Source organism: Balaenoptera ricei, chromosome 1, assembly GCF_028023285.1.
Source record: "Balaenoptera ricei isolate mBalRic1 chromosome 1, mBalRic1.hap2, whole genome shotgun sequence".
NCBI classification, from domain to species: Eukaryota; Metazoa; Chordata; class Mammalia; order Artiodactyla; family Balaenopteridae; genus Balaenoptera; species Balaenoptera ricei.
Window position 1 is genome coordinate 83,823,286 of NC_082639.1, and position 26,543 is coordinate 83,849,828.

General features: G+C 40.9%; 1 protein-coding gene across 5 annotated transcripts in view; it reads right to left on the reverse strand.

The window, feature by feature from the left end:
• Nucleotides 1–26,543, reverse strand: part of ALG14 (ALG14 UDP-N-acetylglucosaminyltransferase subunit) — a 116,536-nt gene that overhangs the window by 67,940 nt on the left and 22,053 nt on the right. For all 5 annotated transcript variants that reach the window (XM_059900222.1, XM_059900204.1, XM_059900213.1 and 2 more), the window contains exon 3: nt 7,124–7,255. In XM_059900222.1, coding sequence (XP_059756205.1) covers nt 7,124–7,255 — 132 coding nt within the window. The remainder of the gene's footprint in view (nt 1–7,123; nt 7,256–26,543) is intronic.

A 26,543-nucleotide genomic window follows, 5' to 3' on the forward strand; every position in this document is an offset into this window, starting at 1 on the left:
AACAGTATCCATAATAGTTAACCTTATAAAAATGACTACCTTGCTACTGCATTCAGGTCTTAAGTTCCAGATCCCACTAATTTCTAATAGCAAGAAAATATTATATGTAAAATGCTAACTAATAAAAGTACAGTCTAAAGATTTCAACCTTATATACATTATGTGACACTCACTCAACTGACTTATTAATCTTTCACTCTTCTTAAAATGACCTTTTCCTATTCTCTGACTGATTAACTCTTATCCATCTTTGCTTAATGTCATCTCCACTCTCAAGCCTTATCCAGCTCCCCAAAGAGGACCTATCACACTGCAACCACCCAGCTGTGGGCAAGACTGCTGTCCACTGTGTTTACTTACTTTTATACTCTTCACATACAGTATAAATCCTGTCACAGAGTAGGGTCCTTGACAAGTATCTGTGAATGAATGAACCACTGAGATCTTCTTGTGATACTCCCACAGCAATTTTCACTTACCACCATAAGGCACTTGGCACACTACATTATAATTACTTTCCCATTTGTCTCCCCCACTAGAGTGTAGGCTCTTTGAGGGAAGGGCCCACAGCTCACCCATGCACAGTGACTGGACCGTTCATCAAAGATACGTACTGAGAGGCTACCAAGTGCCAGGCACTGTTGCGTCAGTATAACGAACAAGGCAGTTGCAGTTTCTTATGGAATGACAAACACATACATAAAAAGGATAGCTTTTTATTGGGATTAGTACTATGAAGAAAATAAAGCAGGGCAGTCTGACAGAGGGATGAGGACATGAGCTGGAGGAAGGGCTAGTATCAGGATAGGCCTTTGTGAGGAGGTAACATTTGAGCTCAGAGAACAAAAAGGAGCCAGTCACGTTTACAGCAGGGGTGAAGAGCCCCATGCACAGGGAATGGCAAGTACAAAGGCTCTGAGACAGGAATCGGCTGGGTTTGTTGGAAAAAAAACAAACAGGCAGGTCTGGCTGGCACACAGTAAACTAGGGGAAGAGAGGAGGAGAAGAGGTCAGAGAAGCAGGCTGGGCTAGCGCGTACAGGCTATACTGAGAAATTTGGACTTTGTTCTAAGAGCACAGAAAACCGCTGGACGATTTTAAGTGTGGAGTAACAGAATCTGATGTACGTTATAAAAGAAATCACATTGGTTGTTAAGTGGTGAAGCAATTGCAGGGGGTCATGAACTTCCTTCCATAGGCAGACAAATGAAGAGGCTATGCAGTGGGGGTGGGGTGGCGCTGGACGGCGTGGGGCAGAAAGATGGACAGAAACAGACAGAAATCACGATAAATTGAGAAGACACGGTTGGCAGGCCTTGCTATTGAACAGGGGAAGTAGGTGTGGCAGAGAGGAATCAAAGATGTCTCCTGAGGATTTGACTTGAGCAAGTTTACCAAGATGGGGAAGAGTAGGAAATACCTACTATCCTGAACCAAGAAACTTTCAGATGCCTATTGGATATACAAGTGGAAAAGTAGTACATGTTAGGCACTTAATATAGACTTTCAGTAACTAGCACTTTGAGGATGATAGACTCACCTAAAATCAAACATATAATATAGCATTCCAAACATGACCAACTCTATTTACTGCTTCCAAGGTTACAAACATAAAATAGTAAGCGACTGAAATGACGAGAAATCTCAGTTCATTTGATAAACGATGTCATTTTTGGCTGCTACTGATGCTCCCTGACCCAGATTTTTAATTCAGCAAAGGTGCTGAATTTTATGTTAGAAATTTTAGACAAATGCTGTAACTCGATTCTGGTATTTGTGCCACTTAGAGAGGGTCTTAAAAACACTGGAGAGGTGAGGTGCCGAGAGGAGCAAGCAATGACCCACCAAATCACTTTTACTCAAGAGGAGCAAGCAATGACCCACCAAATCACTTTTACTCAAAGATAGGAACATGCCATACATGAAGCTACTGGGAGCCAAAGGTTTTGATGCTTTTGGCCATGATTCACATTTTAAAACTCATATTTGTTAAGATATAATTTACACAGAGTAAAATTTACCCTTTTTAGCGTACAGGTCTGAGTTACGACAAACGCAGACAAACGCATACAATTAAGTAACGACCACCATCACCACCATCACCACTACAATCAAGATACAGAACGGCTTCTCACCCAAAACAGTTCTTTCAAGTCTTTTTGTAGTCAGTCCCTCCCCCACCCCTGGAGGCTGAAAACCAATGATCTATGTTCTGTCCCAATATCCTTTTAAACTCAAGAACAATCTTATGAACTTATGACTCTTATCCACAGGATGCCTGGCAAAGCCATATTTCTTGAAAAATATGATATGTGAAACACCAGAACCACCTAAAAAGTATTTAATGCCCTTGTAAAAGAAAAAACCATCCACTCCAATTACTAAGGATTAGATTCAGGCCTCCAAAACAGAGTTTATAACTTTCCTCTAAGATGCTTTTTGTCTAATAATTGGCTTGGATGAAACAAGCATGACTTTCAATATACACTCAACAAGCAGATTTACACATTTTTTCCTCAAAACAACCTGATGTTTTGGATTACTATCTCATTCAAAAAGTTAAATTAAGATATAAAACATTACATATACTCACAATGGTTTTATATATGATTTTCTATAACAGGAAACTGGTAAATACGAATTTGATTAATTTTCTAAGTCAATCTCATTTGCAAAATTCTGTAATAATACTTTTTTAATAATACTGTTCCTCTTATTTTAATTATCCATTTTGAATTTTAAAAATATTCTATTTTTACAAATATACATGACACTTAATTTTGAAATATATACTATTATTATTATTCAATTAGATCAGGCTTTGTTAAATCTACTAAAGCAGATACTTAATTTGATCTGTTGGGATCTATTTAAATTTTACATTCTTATTTAGAGGGAGTGATGTTTAGTGTAATTTATTTTAAAAGTAATTTATTAACTGATTCTTAATTGGCCTGAATGAATGAACACATCTTCCATGGTGAGCCAGAAATGGTGGTATACAGTCCAGTGGTTAAGGCCTTGGGCTTTGGAATCAGAAAGACCTGGATGCTAGACCTAGCTCTGTTATTTACTGATTATGCATACACTCTGGGCAAGTAACTTCCTGTCTCACAAAGCCTCACTTCCCTCCTCCATTAAATGTGCATAACAGTACTACCCACCTCATACAGCATGAATGCCAGTACTTAGGACCAGGTCTGGTACATGTAAGTGTGCTCAATAAATGTTAGCTAGTACATACTGGATGGAATTTCCATTTAAAAAACATTGAAATGTTCTATTATTCAGCATTTGCTCTGAAACAACAAGGAAAGTGACTTTATTTATATTTTATAGATGACAAAGTGAGGCACAGAGACAGTTGAATGGAGAGCAGACTTACTGGCCCAGGAGCATACAGTTAAAGAGAAGCAGAAAGTCACCTGGTTGTTCAGACAACTCAAGTAATTTAAAGTCTGATGCTACTATAGTTTCTAAAAATGGCGGTTTCTTTTTTTTTTTTTAAGAAGTAAAGAAGAAATTTTGATGAAAATCATAAGAAAGCTAAGGATGCACAAAAACAGACATATGGATCAATGGAACAGAATACAGCCCCCAGAAATAAACCCAGGCACCTGTGGTCAATTAATTTTTGACAAAGGAGTCAAGAACATACAATGGAGAAAAGACAGTCTCTACAGCAAGTGGTATTGGGAAAGCTGGACAGCCGCAGGTAAATCAATGAAGTTAGAACACCCTAACACCCTCATACCATACACAAAATAAACTCAAAATGGCTTAACGACTTAAATATAAGACATGATACCATAAAGCTCCTAGAAAATAACATAGGGAAAACATACTCTGACATAAATTGTAGCAATGTTTTCTTAGGTCAGTCTCCCAAGGCAATAGAAATAAAAGCAAAAATAAACAAATGGGACTCAATCAAACTTATAAGCTTTTGCACAGCAAAGGAAACCATAAACAAAACAAAAAGACAATCTACATACTGGGAGAAAATATTCACAAACAATCGACAAGGGCTTAATTTCGAAAATATACAAACAGCTCATATACAAAAAAACAAACAACCCAGTCAAAAAAAATGGGCAGCTCTAAAGAGACAATCCTCCAAGGAAGACATACAGATGGCCAACAGGTACATGAAAAGATGCTCAACACTGCTAATTACTAGAGAAATGCAAATCAAAACACACACCAGTCAGAATGGCCAATATCAAAAAGTCTACAAATTATAAATGCTGGAGAGGGCGTAGAGAAAAGGGAACCCTCCTACACTGTTGGTGGGAAAACAGTATGGAGGTTCCTTAAAAAACTAAAAATAGAGTTGCCATATGAGCCAGCAATTCCACTCCTGGGCATATATCCAGAAAAGACGAAAACTTTAATTTGAAAAGATACATGCACCCCAATGTCCATAGCAGCGCTATGTATGATAGCCAAGACATGGAAGCAATGTAAGTGTCCACCAACAGATGAATGGATAAAGAAGATGTGGCATATATATACAACAGAATATTGCTCAGCCATAAAAAAGAATGAAATAATGCCATTTGCAGCATCATGAATAGCACTAGAGATTATCACATACTAAGTGAAGTAAGTCAGACAGAGAAAGACAAATACCATATGATATCACTTATTTCTGGAATCTAAAAAAATGATACAAATGAACTTATTTACAAAATAGAAACAGACTCACAGACATAGAAAACAATCTTACGGTTACCAAAGGGGAAGGGAGGGGGGAAAGGATAAATTAGTTTGGGGTTAACAGATACAAACTACTATATATAAAATAGATAAACAACAAGGTCCTACTGTATATAGCACAGGGAACTATATTCAATATCTTGTAATAACCTATAATGGAAAAGAATCTGAAAAAGAATATATATATGTATAACTGAATCACTTTGCTGTATACCTGAAACTAACACAACACTATAAATCAACTATACTTCAATTTAAAAAAGGCAAAAATATTCAAAAAGAAAAATAAAATAAAATTAGTGCCATTTACGGTTTTAAAAAAAGAAAGCCAAGGATGAATACAGGAGAGATCTGCATGTTTTTCTTAACCATTAACTTTGTGTGTGTGTATAAGGGAATTTCATTAAGTGGGAGTTCATTTTGTGAAGCCAGCCACATCAAAGTAACTGACTGGATAATGTTCAGGTTTGAAATAATTTTGAAAACTCGGTTTAAAACAGAAATAAGTATTTCACATTTCCCCCCTTTTCCCTTTTTATTCCTTTAGAAACATAATAGCCTTTTCTTTCCCTTCCACTCTTTATAGGCAAATTTATGGCACTCATAAAATTTTAGACTAAGTTTGAAGGAAAATGAGAGGACATCCAGTCCAATCCTTTTGTTTTAAGGTAGAGAATGATGCCCAGAAGGGAACTAAAATAAAATAAAAGCCAAAGTGAGCCTGGGACCAAGTGTCCTAATGCCCCATCAGTTAGTCTTTCTACTACAAGGGTATCAAAATACTTAGGCCGGGCAGTCACCAGAGCTCCTCCATGTCCACAGCAGACATCAGCCATCATGGCACTACTTCCTTCTCACCTTCACACCTTAGAGTCCTAGAGTCACCACATTCAACCTGGCTGCTTCCATTGACAGTAGTCATGCCCCCAGTGATTTAGCAAATGTAAACCCAACATTTCCAGCTTAAAATGTGAAGACCTTTTTTCTTCCTTCCATTTTGTCTCTTAAGTTTCAGAAATAATTAAATCTTTAAGAGTAGTAATGATCTTTTAGGAAAACATCTGAGTTCCACACTCTTAAAATGTGGTTGGAGACTGTGAGATAAACTTATTTTGTCAAAAATTTAAAAATAAATATAAGCGAAATTAATCTATGGTGATAGAAATCACCAGAAAGTGGCTGCTTGGGAAGGGGCAGGTGGGGTGATGGAAATGTTCTATATCTTGACAGAGATGTGGTCAAACTATATACTTAAGATCTAGGCATTTCACTGTTCGTAAATTACAGCTTTTAAAAACAATCTAAAGTACTCACGTAGACAATTCAGATTTTAAAATTCTCATCCAAGGGAGGGACCTGAATTGCAATCCAGCTGGTGAAAGGCAATGACCAAACTGATAGAGATCTTTCAAAATCATCGTAGCTAAATGCATTTTTGTTCAATTATTCATGAGAATAACATCCACTGTGCCAGAACTCATATATATGGAAAGCAAATAAAGAGTTTCTTTAAGGCTATGCAGATTAATGGATTCTGCCTTAAACAGGAATGAGAGTATTATTTAAGTACTGTGTACACTACTGTGATAACATATCTGCTGATCTGCATTGCCTACTGAAGTGCATTTAGCATTTAGTAATAGAACTTCATCCTAAAGACCACAGAGAACTTAAGACTTTTATAGATAAGGAAGGTAAGGTTTTATACAGTGCACTAAAGCTTTCACATTTCTATTTTCTGTATTACTTTCCTATAAAAACTTGAGTGTGTATGACATTCTGCCCACTGCATATCATTTTCTGGTAACAGAGCTTTTTGTTTTTGTTTTTGTTTTTCTGTGCCTACTAGATTGCTAACTTAAAAAAAAATTTTTTTATTGGGGTATAATTGATTTACAATGTTGTGTTAGTTTCAGGTGTACAGCAAATGGCATCAGTTATACAAACACAGATATCCACTCTTTTTTAGATTCTTTTCCCATACAGGCCATTACAGGGTATTGGTAACAGAGTTTTGACAAAATAAGAAGAGTCCTGAAAAGGAATAAAAAAAAACTGGCTCTTCTCTGGCTGACAAGCAAGCACATGACGTTGGCTCAGAAACCACAGGTGGCTAGCAGCACAAATTGGTTAAAGATAGTGCTCGGTTAGTCCTTATTGCCATGAGACAGAGGGGAGAAAAGGGCAAATTTAGAGTTCAGGTTATAGCTAGAAAGGGAAGACAAATTTCCCACCTCTCTGAGCAAAGTGCATCGAAATAAATTTTAGCACACGTTAGTAAAAGGTCTGGTATAGTATCTGGCACACTGATGAATGGTAGCTGTTCAAGAAAACAATATGTCCTGTTGCTAATGAAGGATCCACAGGAGAGTGACCTTCTCTCTCCTCCGATGCTCATACGTACCAAATCTGGCTTCACTCGGTGAGTCAGGGGGAAGGAGAGCCACAGAGAGTACAAGGTGGTGAGTACCGTGGACAGCCAGGACTGCTGGACCTCCCGGCTTCTGGGAATGCGGTGAATATAGTATTCGGGAAACTAGAAGGAAATAGTGAAAATGCAAATCAACTGGGCCAGTGATACTGAAGTTAAACATAGTAACAGTTAACATGTGTACAAACAGGAAATGCTCTCTCAATTTTAATTTTCATTGGAAATATTTTTAAACTAAGTTATAAAGGCTTTTTCGTGCTTTATACAACACACATCACTGGGTTATGACAAAAAGTTCCTGAATATGATTCAAAATGTTAAAGTCAGTGTTGACAATAAGCTAGGGGAAATTTTCTATAAAATATGTTTCAGGCAAAGACCTTAACATACTTATATACAAAGAGTCCTTACAAATCAGTATAAGTAACCTAGTATCAAGATGGGCAAAGGAGATGGACAGACAATTCCAAACAGAAGAAACACAAACAGCCAATAAACATTTGAAAAGATCGTTAACAATTAAACAAAAAAGAAAGCAATGAGTCATTTTTCACCTACCTAACTGGCAGAGATTGTGTATACTCAGCATTTTTGAGGATGTAGGGAAATAGACATTTACATTCCCTGGGCAAATACATGAGAACAACTTTTTGGGAGGGCAATTTAGGACTATCTATCAGAATTGTAAGTGTGTCTACTTTTGATCCAGCATTACTGCTACCAGAAATACATCCCACAGATTTACCCACATGCTATCTACTTTATCACTGTTTGTATTTGTGGAAATTGGAAACAGCCCAAATATCCTCCAACAGGGATTAGAGAAGTCCATACAATAAAATATATGGAGACACATGAACAAGTGACATAGATTTATATGAACAGATATGGAAGATGTGCCCAGATAAGTTGTTAAAGTGAATACACAAGTTGCAGGACAGTATGCTTAATATGATCCAGCGTGTATTAACAAATCACACAGCTGTATGTGTTTGTATACACATTGGTACACATATCAGTATTTGCATGAAGAAAATCTGGACCTGTTTGCCACAAACTGTATATTTGATGTGGAAGGGATTACACAGGGAACTGAACACCAGAAGGTGAGAATCACTGGGAGTTTCTCGCAGCCTGGCTACCACAAACGTTAAGTCAAGTCGGAGAGTAAAGGACTAAATACCTAATACATTCCTCTCCCCATCCCCCCACCTCTGGCCCTGAGGAACAATATGCTCCTAGAGAAAAGAACAGAAAAACCTTTTCCTAAACCAGTGGAAGACACAAAACTACTGGTCCTACGTTTTTTCAAATTTAGAAAAAGGTGTGAGATTGTGTGTGGAGGCTTCTGTTATGCTCCAGGAGGGCATCTGTGTAGCTCCTATAAAAACGAAAACAGGCTGCACGTGTGACCACTCTGTTTCACATATGATGGATATTCCCTCTTCCTTCCATACTACACCAGTGGGGAAAGAAAGATCTGGACTCAATATGTTATTCACTATTTTTATTTATTTATTAATCATTTATTATATCAATGGTTTTTCTTCCAAAGGATTAAGGTACTAAATGTTCAACTAGAAAATAATACTGAATAGTTCCCAAACTATAGACCATACAAGGAGCAGTATCCAAAAGGGGGCAAACTTGTAAGGAATCTTGTTGGAAGTTTGTGCTTGCCTAATTTGTGGAGATTATTAATTTAAAAACATGTAATGGGTAAAACAGTACTGAAACTGAGCCCCCCTAAAACTGAGTTTCCTTACTGAGTTTATGATTAATCTCTCTATCTATTATCTCTCTATTCCCTTTCTTGTCCCCTCTGACCTCTATCCTGTGCTAACTGAACACTTATCCACCAGAGTCAGATGACTAAAATTGCTGTTGTCCATAACATCGTTAATGTACTAAAATTGCTATTATATATATCATCATTAACGTACAAACCCAGGTTGTTTCTCCAGGGCAAGATGAGCTAATGGACCCCCAAGCCACGGACCACCTGGTCTGAGCCTCATAAACCAGAACATCCCGACTCCCGAAACTATGATTAAGAAATGTCACAAGACAATTAATCCCAGCCTTTGTTCATCCCTTTAAAAAAAAAAAATCCCTAACTCAAAAGACCAAGTGGAAATGGATCTGAGGCTTGTCTCCCACACTCTTGCTTGGCCCCTTGCAATAAACCCTTACTTTGCTGCAAACTCTTGGCTGTCAGAGTTTGGCTTTCTGCACTGTGGGTACATGAGGCCTTGCTTGGTTTCAGCACTAATAGAGCCAAAATGCCTAATCAGAAACCTTTTGGATCGGAAGTGTTTCAAACAGGTAATACAGGAAATATACCATATATTACATAATATCCATCGCTGAAGTTTGGGGAAGTAACCAAACATATTAACATTTCTATAGCAAAACACGAACATTCACACTAAGTGGGATAAAGACTATACTCCTCATGCCAATTCAAACCAGGTTTTACTGTCAAATAAACTTGTGACAAACTTGGAACTTTTTTTTCTCCCTCAGTTTTCCGAGCTTTCTAGGATTTCAGATCAGAGATTGTGGACCTGTACTACAAAATACATTTGAACCCAATAAGATGTCAGTATTATTATAGTAAAAATAACCCAGTAGGGTCTCATTATAAAGGTTTTTTCAATGTTACTTCAAAAATCTGAGGCCTGATCTTAATATCTGTAATATTTTCTTCAAAAAACCATGGGTGTCTACCATGTCCCTTGAATCTTTTAAAGCTGTGAGCATATAACTTTTAAAAAATTTTATTTTATGGAAGTTTAGTTGATTTACAATGTTGTGTTAATTTCTGCTGTACAGCAAAGTGATTCAGTTATACATATTCTCTTTCATATTCTTTTCCATTATGGTTTATCACAGGATACTGAACGTAGCTCCCTGTTCTATATAGTAAGACCTTGTTGTTTATACATTCTATATATAACAGTTTGAATCAGCTAATCCCAAACTCCCAATCCAGCCCTCTCCCAACCCCCTCCTCCTTGGCAACCACAAGTCTGTTCTCTATATCTGTGAGTCTTTTTCGTAGATAAGTTCATTTGTGTCATATTTTAGATTCCATATATAAGTGATATCATATGGTATTTGTCTTTCTCTTTCTGACTTACTTCACTTAGTATAATAATCTCTAGGTGCACCTATGTTGCTGCAAAGGGCATTATTTCATTCTTTTTTATGGCTGAGTAGCATTCCATTATATATATATACACACCACATCTTCTTTGCTTATAGCTATGTAAAGAAGCAATGAACAATATTTTTGGGTATTTTTAGTGTCCTGAGGGGCTGGAAGGGGTGGTCAGTCTGACTCTGGCTCTGGAAGCCCAGCTCCTCTGACTCCATCTGAGCTCCAGAGAAGCAAACACAAAAGCCTGTAGGGCCTACACAAGGGTCTAGAGACAGCTCTCTTAGACTTGGACATGGAAGAAAAGTCTACATCTCGTCCCGGGGAGCAGCCTGTGGAAGCAGAGAAAATGGGTTCTGGAAGTCTCCAGTCCATTCCCAGAAGGACGGAAACTAGTGGAGGCATGTTCTGAGGTGCGACCTGAGGGTCCTCCTAGATGGAGACTAGAAAAACAGGCCTGAGGGTGAGCAAACAAGGTAGTGACTGAAGAGTGATGACCTGTCTTCTGACTTCTGGCTGCACCATGGAAGGAGCCCAACCTCAGCCTTCAGATCAGATGCTAGGCTGGGGAGGGGAGTCTTGGTTCCACTTGTGGGCTGGAGCTAACTGAGCCAATGACCTCATGCATACAGTGATCCACCACTCAGTTTGCACAGGATGGTCCCAGTTTATACCTGTAGTTCTGGCATAATTATTAATAGTACTCCCTTCTGCTCTCAGAAGTATGCCAAGTTAAATGATAAAGTATATGGTTACCCACAGGGTGGGCAATGAGTAGGTTCTTCCTAGTGATAGGGAAGGAAATTTACTCAGAATAGCCCAAGGCAATGTGATACAAGAATCTACATTACCATCAAGGACAAGAGTCTAAGTGGTAGCTGGGAAGAAAGCCAAGCTGGAAGTCCTACCAGTGAGATAAACAGGAAAACAGAGAGTTGGTGACCAACGTGGGGAAATGGGGGCGGTGAGGATCGAGCCAGGCAAGGGGTCAGAACCATGACCCTGACTGGCAGGAGACCGGGGACAGGGGGAGGGTCCATATGGTACCCCTCTCTGGCTTATGGCTCTACGCTAGAGAGGCCTATACCTCCAAACCCCATCTAAGTCTTCGCCACATTATGACGTTTTGATAATAAGTTCAGGGAACCGGAAATCCTACCAAAAAAGAGATTTCTCTCCAAATCCAAATCTCTTCCCATCCATTCCCCGACCAGATCAGTTCTCAGAGGCACCTTTCCCGACTGACCTTTCTAAATAACCCTGCTCCTCCCACCTGTACGCACACTCCTCTCTCCTCCATCACCAGGCTTGCTTTTTGTTTTAAAATTACTCTATTTCCTCTACTGGCTTATTATATGTTTATTTACTGATACCTCCACGAGAATATAACTTACCTGAGGACACTAGGAACTTTAATCATTGCAATCTCAGTGCTTGTAAGAGTATTTGGTTTACAGTTGGTGTGCAATACATATTTATTGAATAAATGATTCAATATGTTTTTGCATATTAATATAAAATAACTCAATCTTCCTGTCACCTAGCTGAGATGTTCTTAGACTGGGAATGCAGAAAGGACACAAAGGAGGTAATTTCACAGTGCTTAACCTGGGGCCTTATTTGTAAGGTCCACTCAATAAATGGGTTGAACTGAATGGATGGAATTCCTGGGGCAAGAGGGAAAATGCTGGAGCAAAGCAGGGTACTGAGAGTTTATAAACAGCCAGAGTCAGGAGGCACCAAACCCTAAGGGGAAATGAGAAGGAACCAAAGACAAACACCCCCTCCCCATCAATGTGTCCTAGATACACAGCCTAGAGGGCCTCAAGGAACTTCTCAGCCCTTGTGGGTCCTCTCCCCAGAAAATAGGTCCATGAGAGAAGAGTGTCCTGAGGCTTTGAGGTCTGAGCACAGAGGGAAAGGCAGTCTGCTAGGTTAAAGCGAGCCGAGCCTTCCACTATACACCTAAAACTTCTTGAAAAATTCTATGCCCACTGGCTCTGTATTAAACCTGCTATGCAGGGGTGCAGTCAAGTGGATGGAAACCTGGGGCCATCTTGATAGGGACAGAGCCCTCAGAATAGCTATGCCTGATACACAGAAGTTGGTGCTAGGGTTCTGATGTCCTGTATCACCTAGAAGAAATACTGAGAGCCAGGCCATGACAAAATCTTAGGAGAGTTTTTATTACTTTATATAGTTTTAGAAGATAATCAAATATATAAAGAAGTCAATGAGGAAAAATTATCAATAGAATGCCTGTATTTTGGTCTTCATTAAAGTTCCTTTGAAGACAAAGGAATGGGAGAGAGTTTCAGAGAGCTACAATTCAGGCTCGGCTATGACCAGGCATTCCTAGGGGTTGTGGCATCTAGAGAAAACCAAGTGAAGGCACCTTTATAGACATACTGTTTTTATTAGTCTGTACCTCTGTCTTGAGGAAACTGTCCCTGATCCTCTTCTATGTGCTATTAATGGGATGCAGGACACAAAGGATACTTCATCCATCATTGTACCCCCTGAGCCCCATCTCCAGACCCAACATTTAGTTTCAGAGTGGCCACATGACCCAAGCAGGGTCAGTCTTTTCCTGGATTCTTATAGAGACCCAGGGAAAGCTCTTCCTTTTAGAAATACTGTGGGCTGCTAAACTGGCCCTCAATAATCCATTCTACTGGGGCAAGAAATGCATACTCGTTTTGGTATTCCTCTATTCACTAGGCTTTTCTGTAACAACTCAAAACTGAACTATCATATTTGCCACCAAAACATGCTATTCCTGTGTTCCCAAGCCAGAAATCGACAAATGAACAGTAGAACCTATCATAAACAGGTTTCCTGAATAGATGTGAAGATCATGAAGAGCTATGTTGGGACTGGCAGGGACGAGGATTGGTGGGGGCCACTCTGAAACCAAATGTTGGGTCTGGTGATAGGGGTCAGGGGGTAGAATGATGGATGAAGCATCCTTTGTGCCCTGCATCCCATTAATAGGACATAAAAGAGGGTCAGGAGCAGTTTCCTCAAGGCAGAGGTACAGACTAATAAAAACAGTACGTCTATAAAAACTGCCCCCATGTTTCCTTCTTCCAAAACCTCTACACACATTCCTACCTGCCCACCTATTCCCAACATCTCCGCTACTCTCATGGTCCAAGCCATCACCACCTCTCACTGTGACTATTACAATTGCCTCTCAAGTCGTCTCTGCTTCTCCTCTTGCTCCCCTTCATTTTATTCTTTACAGAATCTCCAGAGCGATCTTTTTATAATGTACAGCAGATCTTTCTTTCTCCCGCTTAAAACCCTCCAAAGGCTCACCACTGCACTTGGGATAAGATCCAGATTTCTTACAACTGCCTCCAAGGTCCCATGTAGTCTGGCGCTGGCTTATGTCTCTAGCCGCTCCCTGCTCGCTCCCTCCAACCACACGGGTCTTCTTTCTGCTGTTTGAATGTGTCAGACTCATTCCTTCCTGAGGGCCTTTTCTGCTCATTCTGAGCTGTCTGCCCTGCTCCCAGACTGTCTCATAGGAAGCTCCTTCCTGCAAGTCAGGTCTCGCTTGAACATCATCTCCTCAGAGAGGATGCAGCTCTCCCCCACCATCCCCTACCCCCAAAACATGGTTGCCCTCCACCGCACTGTCTTATTTTACCATCTTCACAGCAATTTATTGGTAACTCAAATTAACTTGCTCATTTATAGTTTGTCTGATTGCTGTCTGCCTCTCTCCCCAGAACGTGAGCTCCGTGAGAGGAAAGGACTTCATCTCGCTGCCTGCTGTGATCCTGACGCGCAGAATGGTGTTTCACACGTCATGGGTGCTCATCACTACTCGCTGAATAGATAAATGACTGTCATTACAGTTTCTAGAAGTTCAGTCTGTGGTCTATGCTGGGGAAGATGCTAACTCCTTATCTCATAACATCTCAGGAATGTAAGAGACCAATTAATCGAACCTTCCCACTTCACAGGTGAGGCATCTGAACCTTCCCACGGGGACAGAGCCAGCAAGTGGTAGAGCCGGGACCTGAACCCAGGCCTTCCACGTGTCCTGAAATAGGCTGCTGACTCGCCTTCATGAAGGCCGTTCTCGGTCCCTGTGCCTCCCTGCTGAGAAGCCTGCCCCCTCCAACACACAGTGAGCTGAACTGGCTTCCTCTGGAGCTGTGCTCCCGGCCGCCTGTGGTTTCTGTGATAGCCAACCACCCATCCTGACCCATTTCCTTTCCCTTCTCTGTTTTGTAACTCACCAGCCCTATATATCTACAGCCTTCGACCCCCTGAGTGTGCTGTGTCTCTACCTGCTCTATGGGAATTGGGCCGCTGGCCTCCTCCCACCTCTCTGTGCTTTGTGCTCTGCTCTGCGCTGTAGGTTTGGCACCACTCCCCCACCTACCACTGTCACCAATGACTCCCTCCTCTGCCCGCGAGCCTCTCTGGGGAAAAAAAATCAGAAAAAAAAAAAATACAGTGGCTTAGAAATCTTCAGACTTTTCTGTTGAACCTTAGGCCCTTAAGTCCCTTCTGGCAAGTTCTGCTGTTTTGCTGTTGCTCCTACCTGGCAGTCGACTGGGAAAGTATGCTTTAGTTGAGTCCTTGCTTTTTGTGCAAGTCAATGTGTATACCCTGCAGTATGTGCGTATCTTGCAACATGATCCAGTCTGTTTCACACAATTGGCAGTCATATAAAAGAGAAGAAAGACTCTTTCTCTCTTATTGTCTCTCCACCATGTAGTTAATGAAACATCCTTTCCATCTATCTATACAAGCTTCCTAATTAAGAAGTGGCAGGGACCATGTCCTTCATTACTGTGTATGCCCACAGAGCCTCCCAGTGTTCCCCACACGTACTTGATTGATGCATAACCAAACCCACAGTGGCAAGACAGACAGCAAAGGTAGACTGCCTAAGAGTAAAAACAAATAACGTGGAGAAATGGATTTTTTTCAGGCTTCTAGTCTGTCTGGAATTATGTGAAACACTGAGTTAAATGCTAATAGTATATGACAACTTGTAACTTTCACAGTATCTTTCAGAATTACATCACTGCTGAAAACCACAAACATATCTGGCTTTAGATTTGTGACAAACTAAATAGAAGTTTATAGTGATTTAGATGGAAATAATTCCACCAAGGAATCCAAATGGCATCATAAACCACAACAGAGCAGGTCAAGTGGTCTATGAAGTCATTCTCTGCTGTTACCACACACTGAAACGTACAATACATTTATTATTTAGTGAATGCCACGCTATTGCAGAATCTTGGAAACAAGACAAAATGAAAATGGTAAAATTTCATTCAACCAAAAATGGTTTCAGTTTTCCTTCATAACTGCTTTTTTTAAAATAATGAAGAGTACAATATATAGTAAAAGCACGTTGGATGATTCACCCAATCATTCTGAAATCAAGATGACCATAATTTACCACCCAAAAAATGTTTTTATATGCATGTCCTTCAAGAACTTGGTAGCTGCTCACTTCAACGTAGGTGATGACAAGGTACCATGAAGTGTCTTGGGATGAATGAGCCGTGGGTTCCAGGCTGGGTCCTGCTCAGATAACCAGCTCTGTCACCTTGGGCGAGTTAGCCTCTCTGGACCTCAAGTCTCTCACTGTGAAGCAAGGAGGCCTGGCTGAGATCAGAGATCCTCAACTAGCCATCATGATCCCACAACTGGTTCTCAAGCCTGTCTTGTCAGAGACAGGCTTCCTTTTACCTTTAAAATGGTATGAATTTAAAGACCGCTGTTCCAGGCCTGCCTCATGACTTGGGGCCACTCCTCACTTTACCTCGAGAAGCTCTTCCTTGCCTGGAGGTCTCAGGTTTCAGGGAAATAAAAAAGAAGTTTGTTCTTGAAACACTTAGGGGAGTCTGGCGCAAAAGATTTCTAAAGTCCTTCCTAATGAATATTAGTATTCCTCTTTCCAGCCTTTTATTGCCCCTTTCTTTTGCCAGAAATAATCCAATTTTTCCTTTGGGTAACTCACTCTTGTTCACATTCTCAGCCAGATGGCTTTGGTGGGATTTCAGCCCGTCTCCTTAACCCCTAACCTGTAGCTCCGAGAGTAGGCCTGGAATGGCTTAAGCAGCATGGAACAACACTCATCTCTGGCTACGATGATTAGCTGAAAGATGGGAATATAACCCAGTTGGAGACCATCAGGCAGGAGACATTTGCCGGGACTTCTGGGAAAAAGAAGCTTCACCTCTCCCTCTCCTACATGCTGTAAGAGAGCTTCTTCTTCCTTAGACCTTTAATGCAAAGATATGAAGCCAGGAGGCGCTAATGCTTTCTGCTGCCCTGAGGGAAGAGCCTGGAGCTGCTGGAGGCAGCACTGGGGAGTCTGACGGGAGGACGCTGCAGAGGATAGAGCAGACACACCACTATCCTTGGTGGCCTCCCTGGGCAGCTGGACCAAGTCTTGCCAGAAACAACACTGAATTTTTCCCATTTCGTTAAGTCAAAAAATGCTCTTGGGGCTTCCCTGGTGGCGCAGTGGTTGAGAGTCTGCCTGCCAATGCAGGGGACACGGGTTCGAGCCCTGGTCTGGGAAGATCCCACATGCCGCGGAGCGGCTGGGCCCGTGAGCCACAACTACTGAGCCTGCGCGTCTGGAGCCTGTGCTCCGCAACAAGAGAGGCCGCAATAGTGAGAGGCCCGCGCACCGCGATGAAGAGTGGCCCCCGCTTGCCACAACTAGAGAAAGCCCTCGCATAGAAACGAAGACCCAACACAGCCATAAATAAGTAAATAAACAAATACTTAAAAAACAAAAAACAAAAAAAAAATTTTTTTTAAAATGCTCTTTATTGTTCAAGCCAGTTTTGAGTTTACTTTTTTGTCACTTGCAGTTGAAATACCCTTCCTTTTAGCTTTACAATGGTATGAATTTATTTATTTATTTTTAAAATATTATTTACTTATCTGGCTGCACCGGGTCTTAGTTGTGGCACACGGGATTGCCACATGCAGGATCTTTAGTTGCGGCACGCGGGCTCTTTACTTATCTGGCTGCACCGGGTCTTAGTTGTGGCACACGGGATTGCCACGCGCAGGATCTTCAGTTGCGGCACGTGGGATCTAGTTCCCGGACCAGGGATTGAACCCAGGCCCCCTGCAATTGGGAGCATGGAGTCTTAACCCCTGGACCACCAGGGAAGTCCCTAAAAATGGTATGAATTTAAAGACTGCTTTCCTCTTCTTAAAAAGGAAAAGATATTAAAATCATAGATGCAACAAGTGTTTACAGCGCTGGCTATTAGAACTGTATTCTTCATTGTGAGCACAGATATACTCCCAAGAGCACCTACCAGGTGACAGGAACTGGGCTAGGAGCACAAGGGTAAATAAGACGTTTATAAAGAACTCACTGCAGTCTTGTGGGACAACACAGGACAACTAATAATTGCAATCAGAGAGACTGATACGACGAGACATCATTATTAAATATAACGTTAGCACCAAGTAAGAAATGATGAATTATACTTTGATAAACCCAGTCAGGCTTTATAGAAGAGATACTTTACCCAACTTGGAAGAATATGAGATTTACCAGGTGTAGCAGAGGAGGAAAGAAGTTTCTTCCGGCGTGTTCACAGCAGAGAGACATGAAATGGCATGGAATATCTGGGGAACTATATATTTGGCATGTAAAGAGGACAGAGCAGCAGAAAATGGAGCTGGAGAGGCAGGGCCTTCAAAGCCATGCTAAAGTGTATGTACTCAAATCTAAACGCAAAGAGGAGTTACTGAAGGACGCTAAAAAAGGAGAGTACTGTAATCAGATCTGCTTTCAAGAAATACCACTCCGGCAGTGACGAAGAGAATGGACAGAAGGGTGGCAGCTCAACCAGAGGAGGAAAATCATTTGAGCGATCACTGAAAGACGCCAGGAGAATGACGCTGAAGGCCTGAAGCAGGGGTCCCCAACCCCCGGGCCACGGACCGGTGCTGGTCTGTGGCCTCTTAGGAACCGGGCCGCACAGCAGGAGGTGAGCGGGCCGCCCCCCATCGCTCGCATTACCGCCTGAGCCATCTGCCCCCACCCGCCCCCTGCGGAAAAAGTGTCTTCCACGAAACTGGTCCCCGGTGCCAGAAAGGTTGGGGACCGCTGGCCTCAAGGATACTTACAACACTAAGCTGAAGGACTGGAGAGGGCAGACAGCGGGGAGGGGAGCAGGGATTTAAGGAGGCTGGGGAGCTTGGGGTGACTCTCAGGTTTTTAGGGGCGTGAACGGTAAAAGGGGAAACAGACTGAGAGCATATCGTTATTCACTGTGGTTCGGTTTTGAGCATAATTTTGTGAGTCAGTAAAACACTCTTCTAAGTACAAAATATATCCGTGTTAGAGAATATGTACAGGTAATTGTCAGGTTGAAATGGGATAGACAGGGGTTTGTACTGGGAACTTGGCCAATGAATTCACTTGGCAGGTGGGCAGACAGAGCAAGACAACTGGGAATCTCAGAAAAGGCAGTGCTGGGAAACCGAGATTCCAGGCAGGCGCCGACAGGTCCCAGGGCGGCCTGGCCTGGAGCAGCAGCCTCGCTTGTCTTTGACAAGTCAGACTTGACAGCCAGTTGTGGGGTCAAGGACGCTAGATGAGGATCCCTGACCTCAGCCAGGCCTCCTTGTTTCCCAGTGAGAGACTTGAGGTCCAGAGAGGCTAACTCGCCCAAGGTGACAGAGCTGGTTATCAGCAGGACCCAGCCTGGAACCCATGGTTCCTTCATCGTAGGTCACTTCATGGCACTTCACCCTCTACCATGACTCGAGCATCCTTCACGTCCTTGAAGGACAAGTGAACACCCTCTGCACCTGCTCTTCCACTTTTGCTTCCCTCTAGTGCTCAGCTCATTGGTCAATCCTGACTAAAACCAACACATGTCATCCTCACTACTTGTAGCACTCAGAATTATGCTGTCCCTGGCAGGATTGCAACTACTGGCTCCAGAATTATTTCCTGGAGCTTAAAGGCTAAAAGGGACCAAAAAAACCTCCATTTGTGCAAAAGGAAGGATAAAAGGAAACAGGACACATCCTGATTTTGTGACAACAACAAAAAAGAAATTATTGTATGTTTGGGCCCATAATATAAGTATGCATTTTAAAAATATGCTATTTATGGAAATGTTTAAATTCAAACACTGGTTATTAGAATGTCTTTAATTAGCTTTAAAAGAGAAACAATAGCACTGTATTGTAAAATGTTACTAGCTCTGCATGTTGTGAGAATCCCATACAAATTTCACTGGCACAGGGAAAATGGTCAAATTACCTTAAAGCTGAAATAACTGCAAGACATTATTCACAGTTATTTCAATACCATCAATTCAGAATCTGATTCAAAGAAAGTTTAACCTAACATGCCTTTGTTGTAGAGATGGAGGATGGGAAAACTAAGATTTGGGAAGGAATTTAAGAGATTAAGCTACTTAAAATACTTTAGAACCATATATAACATCTATCTCAAAATCATCATTTAGTCACTGAAACAGCCACATCACAGGATCTCTGTGTGCAATAAATTTCAAATACTTTCTATTTTTCACGCATCTAGAATGATCATCTTCCAAATTAGAGATTTTTTTTTACTTTTACCTATATCTGAATATAGTTAAGGTCCATTATAAAGAGGAAAAGTGCATATATACATTAGTCACACTCTAAAAAGGTAAAAATGTTAAACTATAAGTTGTAATACACAATTTAGAAACTGAAACAAAACCCCACAACTGCAATTACATAGTTCACAAACTTATTTCTTTTAGAATTGCTTGGGAATTATGAAAGAGAGACACCAAATGCATTAGCATTAGATTTAGAAGTCTCAGCAGTTAAACAGAGTCTTAGTTCACTGTGTGAAGTCAGCAGCCCACCTGGTGGAAAATAGCAGGTGTTGTTAAATGGAAGCACGTCATGCTAATTTCAGAAGTACTGATAGATAAATCCTGCAATCACGAAACTGTCACTGAATCATACATACGTATGGGCTAAAAGATGAAACCAAAAGATCCCTATTTATTAAAGTAAAAGAAAAACTAATATGCTTCCAAAATACAATTATACTAGTCCCAAAATATTAGTGCTGATAATATGTGGGTTATTTAGAAAATTATTACTTCCACTGGGGCTTTTATCTCTTCTCAGCTTTGTTTCTTCAAAAAAACAAACAAACAAACAAAAAACTTGCATTGTTTTCTAATTATAACTTAGAAAACACAGAAAATGTTCAAACAAAACCAAAAATGAACCATTATTCATAACTCAAAATGATCCCTATACCCTCTTTGTACAACCTTAAAAAATAATCAGATCACTTAAATCCTTTCTGCAACTGAAAACATTCTAAGATGGTCTCAGGCTTCTACAATTGAAATAATTTCTCGTCTTGTAATTTAACCAACTGCTTTCCCAATCTCCTGTCATGTTCTTGTCAAACACTCCCTCCATTTGTCTGAGCAAGTCCTGCACTTTCCACCTTCCTGCACTTTTTCCCATGTTCGCTCTTCATATTCCCCTACCCTTTTGGAACTCTCCAGCCCAGACAGCTCTCCCTCCTCTGCATTCAAAGCAGCATTTTCTCTTCTCTCTCTAGGCCTGCTGAACATGGCTGTCTTCACACTGGAACTCCCTTCACGGCCATCCTGAGAAATCCCCTTGCTGCTCTCTTGGGCTGGCGCCCAGATTCTGGGACTGGAGTCTTCCTCCTTCTTGGGTTTCCCTTGTTTTGGTGGAGCACATCCTCTGTGAAAGGGTATATGGGGAAACAGTTTGAGGACATTTTTCCACTGTCATTCTGAATGTCATTAGAACCCCCAATGTGACTCCTTTCCTTTTTCTTTCTGGATGTTTTTGGAATTTTTCTCTTTAACACTAGTTCTGAAATAGTATGATGATATATCTTATTGTGACTACAGTTTAACAAGGCTGGGGATAGTCCTTTAGTTTGAAGGTTATGGCCTTCCAGTGCCGGGAATTCTGCTTGGGTCACTTGTTTTAAAAAAAGTTTTCCCATGTCCTTGTTCTTTTTAGATAGTACACTGCCGACATCCAGTTTAATTACTTAATTTTCTTACCTTTCCTCTATTGTATTTATTTTTTTGTTCTGATTTACAACAGAGCTCTTGAATATGATCTTCCAATTTATTTTTATTCCTACAGTTACAATTTTAATAGCCAAAGGTCTTTCTTATTCTGTGAGGATTTAAAAAGAATAGATCTCATTTTTTTTTTTAAGACACAATGTCCTCTCATTTCTCTGAGGATATTGCTTTCCTTTAATACCCATCCCCCAGCCCCCCACATTCCTTTTCTCAAAGTTCCTTTCCCTGTTTTGCTTTCTCTTATGAATGGGACTCTCCTCCAATGGCTGGTAGTCTGTGGATGCCGGTTCAAACCAGTAGTTCTCAAGAAAGAGGGGGAGATTTCTCCCCCCAGGAACATTTGGCAAGGACGGGAGACATTTTTGGTCACCCGTCACATTTTTGGGAGTGAGGGGTGGGAAAGGGATGGGTGCTACTGGCCTCTAGTGGTAGAGGCCAGGGATGCGGCTAAACATCCCACAGTGCAGAGGACAGCTTTCCAGTGAGATTTATCTGGCCCAAAAAGTCAACAGTACCGAGTCTGAGAAACCCTGGTTCCTATTAAAGAATGAGGCACTAAAAGGAAGACAGAAGCTGTGTGTGCTGGGTAGAACTTGTCAAGTAGAGGATAAAAATAGTCAGGACTTGACCACTTCATTGGGGGAAATCCCAAGTGTTGGAATCTATAGTTCTCTTCTGAGCAAAGCATTTTCTTCAAAGCTAATCTTTCATCTCCTACCTGGGGGAAATACATGAACTGATTGGAAAGGAGACCTAAGTGGTGTGTGTTGAGGGGACAGGGTAGTTATTTACATTCCTTAAACCCTGGGTTTTCAGGGCAATGTCTTATCCCATTCATAATTTGGCTTGTTGTTCCTAAAGCCAAAACCTCTTTATTCAACTTTTCCAGTGGGTAAATCTTGGGTTTTCTATCGGCGTAGGGCAGAGGGGTTGGGAACCTAACTTGGTCTATAGGCAGCCTTCAACCAAAAGGCTTCTTTTGAGCCCCACCGTGCACTCCAGGCTCCAGAGGTACCTGGTGCCTTTATTATTTTTTAGTCACTAGCACTGCCCAGTAACACTTTTATTAATTAATTCCTAAGGTTTCCAGTATTCATGCTTTTGCCTCTCCAATTGCAACAAAAAACTTCAGACAAAGGGCACTTCCTTTCCTTCCTTCTTCATAAAACATAGTCCAAATTCTGCATACAGAAACTACTCAATCAATATCGACTTTTGATTTTCAAGAAGGATTTTACTTTTGGAAAGGCTTCTAGGGAGCTGTTCTACCTGTCTCGAACAAAGAAGAGCATATAAAACAAATACACCAGGACTACAACCTCAGCAAGGTGTTTGATGAATAAAGTCTTTAAATAAAAACACTCTCTACATGGAAAGACTGCTAGAAAGCCATATAGAGCCTTTTCAAACTCAAGAAAGGAAAATCATCCCTAGCAAGGATATATGATGTTTCTAAAAAAAGAATTGGAGACAATTTCTCCTCATCTTCCCCAAGCCAGATTAGTCTGTGATACATCAGCCCATTCTAAAGTTCAGCCCTCCCCGCTCTCTACTGAGAAGTAATGCAGGGCCCAACGGTGCAATGCTTAGCAGTGCACTGCCACCTGGTGGCAGTACGAGGGAATGACAGCGACATGGGCTGAGGAGGCAGCAGAGGAGAGTCCAATAACAGAAGTCCTTCAACATCTGGAAGGATTTTCTAGGATGTTTCTGGAGCTTGAAGGACCTTTTGGGGTTGGAAGATGGGAAGAGAGGGAGAGCAAGGGAGGGGAGAGAAAAAAGGGAGAGAGAGTACAAGTACACAGGACTTAGGAAATGGTTTTAAACTAGCAAAGGGAGGGCCTGGGCAGACCCTTTGAATCCCAGGTTGCATCCAGGTTCCTCCAGCCAATGCGGAGGCTGTTGATTCGCTTGGATGGTATGAAATATTATTTGTAAAGACACTTGGAGACTCGGATGCTCCACTGACAGATTTCCCAGGGTCAGGGATGGCAACTCCAGAGTTCTGCTCGATTTCTCTCTTTTCTTCGCATCTCGTATCCAATCTGTCAGGAAATTCTGTTAACTCTACTTCCAAAAAAAAATCCAGAATCCAACCATTTCCCCCTATTCCTTATCCCTAGTGGTGTAAGCTACACTACCTCTTGTTTGGATTGCTTCAACCAGCTCCAAACTGGTCTCCTTGGTTTCACCCTCGAACCCTACAGTCTATTTGCGACACGGCAACCAGAGTGATCTGTTTAAAACAGCAGTCAGGCCGCTGCTCTGAGCAAAACCTTCCAACAGCTCCCTGTTTTCCTCAGAGCAAGAGGCGAAGTCCTCACATTGGCCTACAAGGCCCTACACCATCTGGCCCCGCCCTACCCTCCCATCTCCTCTCTGGTGTCTCTCCCTACGCTCACTCTGACCCTCAACCATTCCACCAACACCCAGGAATGCCCCACCCTTCAGCTTTTCCAGACCACACCCTCTGCCTGCAATGCTCTCCTCCAGGTGTCCCCATCTTCTTGAAGCCCCTCGTCAGAAGTGCAAATTTTTCCTCTTCATCAGAATTCCCAATCCCGCCCCATCCCTGTGCAATCCTCCCACAGCACTGATACAGCCTTCCTTTTTTTTTTTTTTTTCAGGCATTCTTGCAGACATGCTTTTATTAGTATTCTTGGAAAACACAGAAAGTGTCTAATGAGTCCAAATTATATTCTGAAATCCAAAATATTTGCTGATATAGCAAAAATGTTTACCTAAAAATGTATTCTTTTTAGAGAATTAAATTATTTCATTTGTTAATTCTTGCAGCAGACTAAAAATAGCCAAATTGATGATGAAGAACTTGGGGTAAATTTGTTTCTATGAACAGAATGTGACTGAAGGGATGGAGTAAACAGAGAGTGAATAGAAACCTAAATGAGTTACTGTGCTTTAAATAATTGAAATTCCTAAATTATGTCTTACATTTTCATCCTGATAGCCTTCTAAAAAGCTGAGTGGTTTTCTTATTCACTATGTCTAGCCCTGCTGTCTTTCTGATGCAGCTCAAGTAGAGTAAGTTTCATGATAGCAGGAATTTTTTTCATCTGTTTTGTTCACTGGTGTATCCCACTGCCTATAAAAATGCCTGGCAAATGAAAAGCAAATATTACATGTTGAACAAAAAAACAAAGTTAAAAAATCCCCCAGAATTCTGACTGATACCTCATCATAGATTTGGGGAAACTTGAAAATCTAGCTAAGTTTTTATACATCATAAACAGGTTTCTGTATTTACTCACATCATATTTAATGTCTCTCAATAAGATTTCACTACTGAGCCCATACTGCTCATTTCCTTTTATTCAAGATCCTTTCCCAGCGTATTCTTTTCTTCTTATTAGTCACCCATTTTATACACATCAGTGTATACATGTCAATCCCAATCTCCCAATTCATCACACCACCACCCCCACACCCACTGCTTTCCCCTGTTAGTGTCCATACGTTTGTTCTCTATATCTGTGTCTCAATTTCTGCCCTGCAAACTGGTTCATCTGTACCATTTTTCTAGGTTCCACATATATGCGTTAATATATGATATTTGTTTTTCTCTTTCTGACTTACTTCACTCTTACTGACAGTCTCTAGGTCCATCCATCTCACTACAAATGACCCAATTTCGTTCCTTTTTATGGCTGACTAATATTCCATTCTATATATGTACCAAATCTTCTTTAGCCATTCGTCTGTCGATGGGCATTCAGGTTGCTTCCATGACCTGGCTATTGTAAATAGTGCTGCAATGAACATTGGGGTGCATGTGTCTTTCTGAATTATGGTTTTCTCAGGGTATATACCCAGTAGTGGGATTGCTGGATCATATGGTAATTCTATTTTTAGTTCTTTACGGAACCTCCATACTGTTCTCCATAGTGGCTGTATCAATTTACATTCCCACCAACAGTGCAAGAGGGTTCCCTTTTCTCCACACCCTCTCCAGCATTTGTTGTTTGTAGATTTTCTGAGGATGCCCATTCTAACTGGTGTGAGGTGAACCTCACTGTAGTTTTGATTTGCATTTCTCTAATAATTACTGATGTTGAGCAGCTTTTCATGTGCTTCTTGGCCATCTGTATGTCTTCTTTGGAGAAATGTCTATTTAGGTCTTCTGCCCATTTTTGGATTGGGTTGTTTGTTTTTTTCCTATTGAGCTTCATGAGCTGTTTATATATTTGGAGGTTAATCCTTTGTCCGATGATTCATTTGCAAATACTTTCTCCCATTCTGAGGGTTGCCTTTTCATCTTGTTTATGGTTTCCTTTGCCTTGCAAAAGCTTTGAAGTTTCATTAGGTCCCATTTGTTTATTTTTGTTTTTATTTCCATTACTCTAGGAGGTGGATCAAAAAAGATCTTGCTGTGATTTATGTCAAAGAGTGTTCTTCCTATGTTTTCCTCTAAGAGCTTTATAGTGCCCGGTCTTACATTTAGGTCTCAAATCCGTTTTCAGTTTATTTTTGTGTATGGTGTTAGGGAGTGTTCTAATTTCATTCTTTTATATGTAGCTGTCCAGCTTTCTCAGCATGGCTTATTGAAGAGACTGTCTTTTCTCCACTGTATATCCTTGTCTCCTTTGTCATAGATTAGTTGACCATATGTGCATGGGTTTATCTCTGAGCTTTCTATCCTGTTCCATTGATCTATATTTCTGTTTTTGTGCCAGTACCATACTGTCTTGTTTACTGTAACTTTGTAGTATAGTCTGAAGTCAGGGAGCCTGATTCCTCCAGCTCCATTTTTTTCCCTCAAGACTGCTTTGGCTTTTCGGGGTCTTTTGTGTCTCCATACAAATTTTAAGATTTTTTGTTCTAGTTCTGTAAAAAATGCCATTGGTAATTTGTTAGGGATTGCATTGAATCTGTAGATTGCTTTCAGTAGTATAGTCATTTTCACAATACTGATTCTTCCAATCCAAGAACATGGTATAACTCTACATCTGTTGGTATCATCTTTAATTTCTATCAGCAGTGTCTTAGTTTTCTGCATACAGGTCTTTTGTCTCCCTAGGTAGGTTTACTCCTAGGTAGTTTATTCTTTTTGTTGCAGTGGTAAATGGGAGTGTTACCTTCATTTCTCTTTCAGATTTTT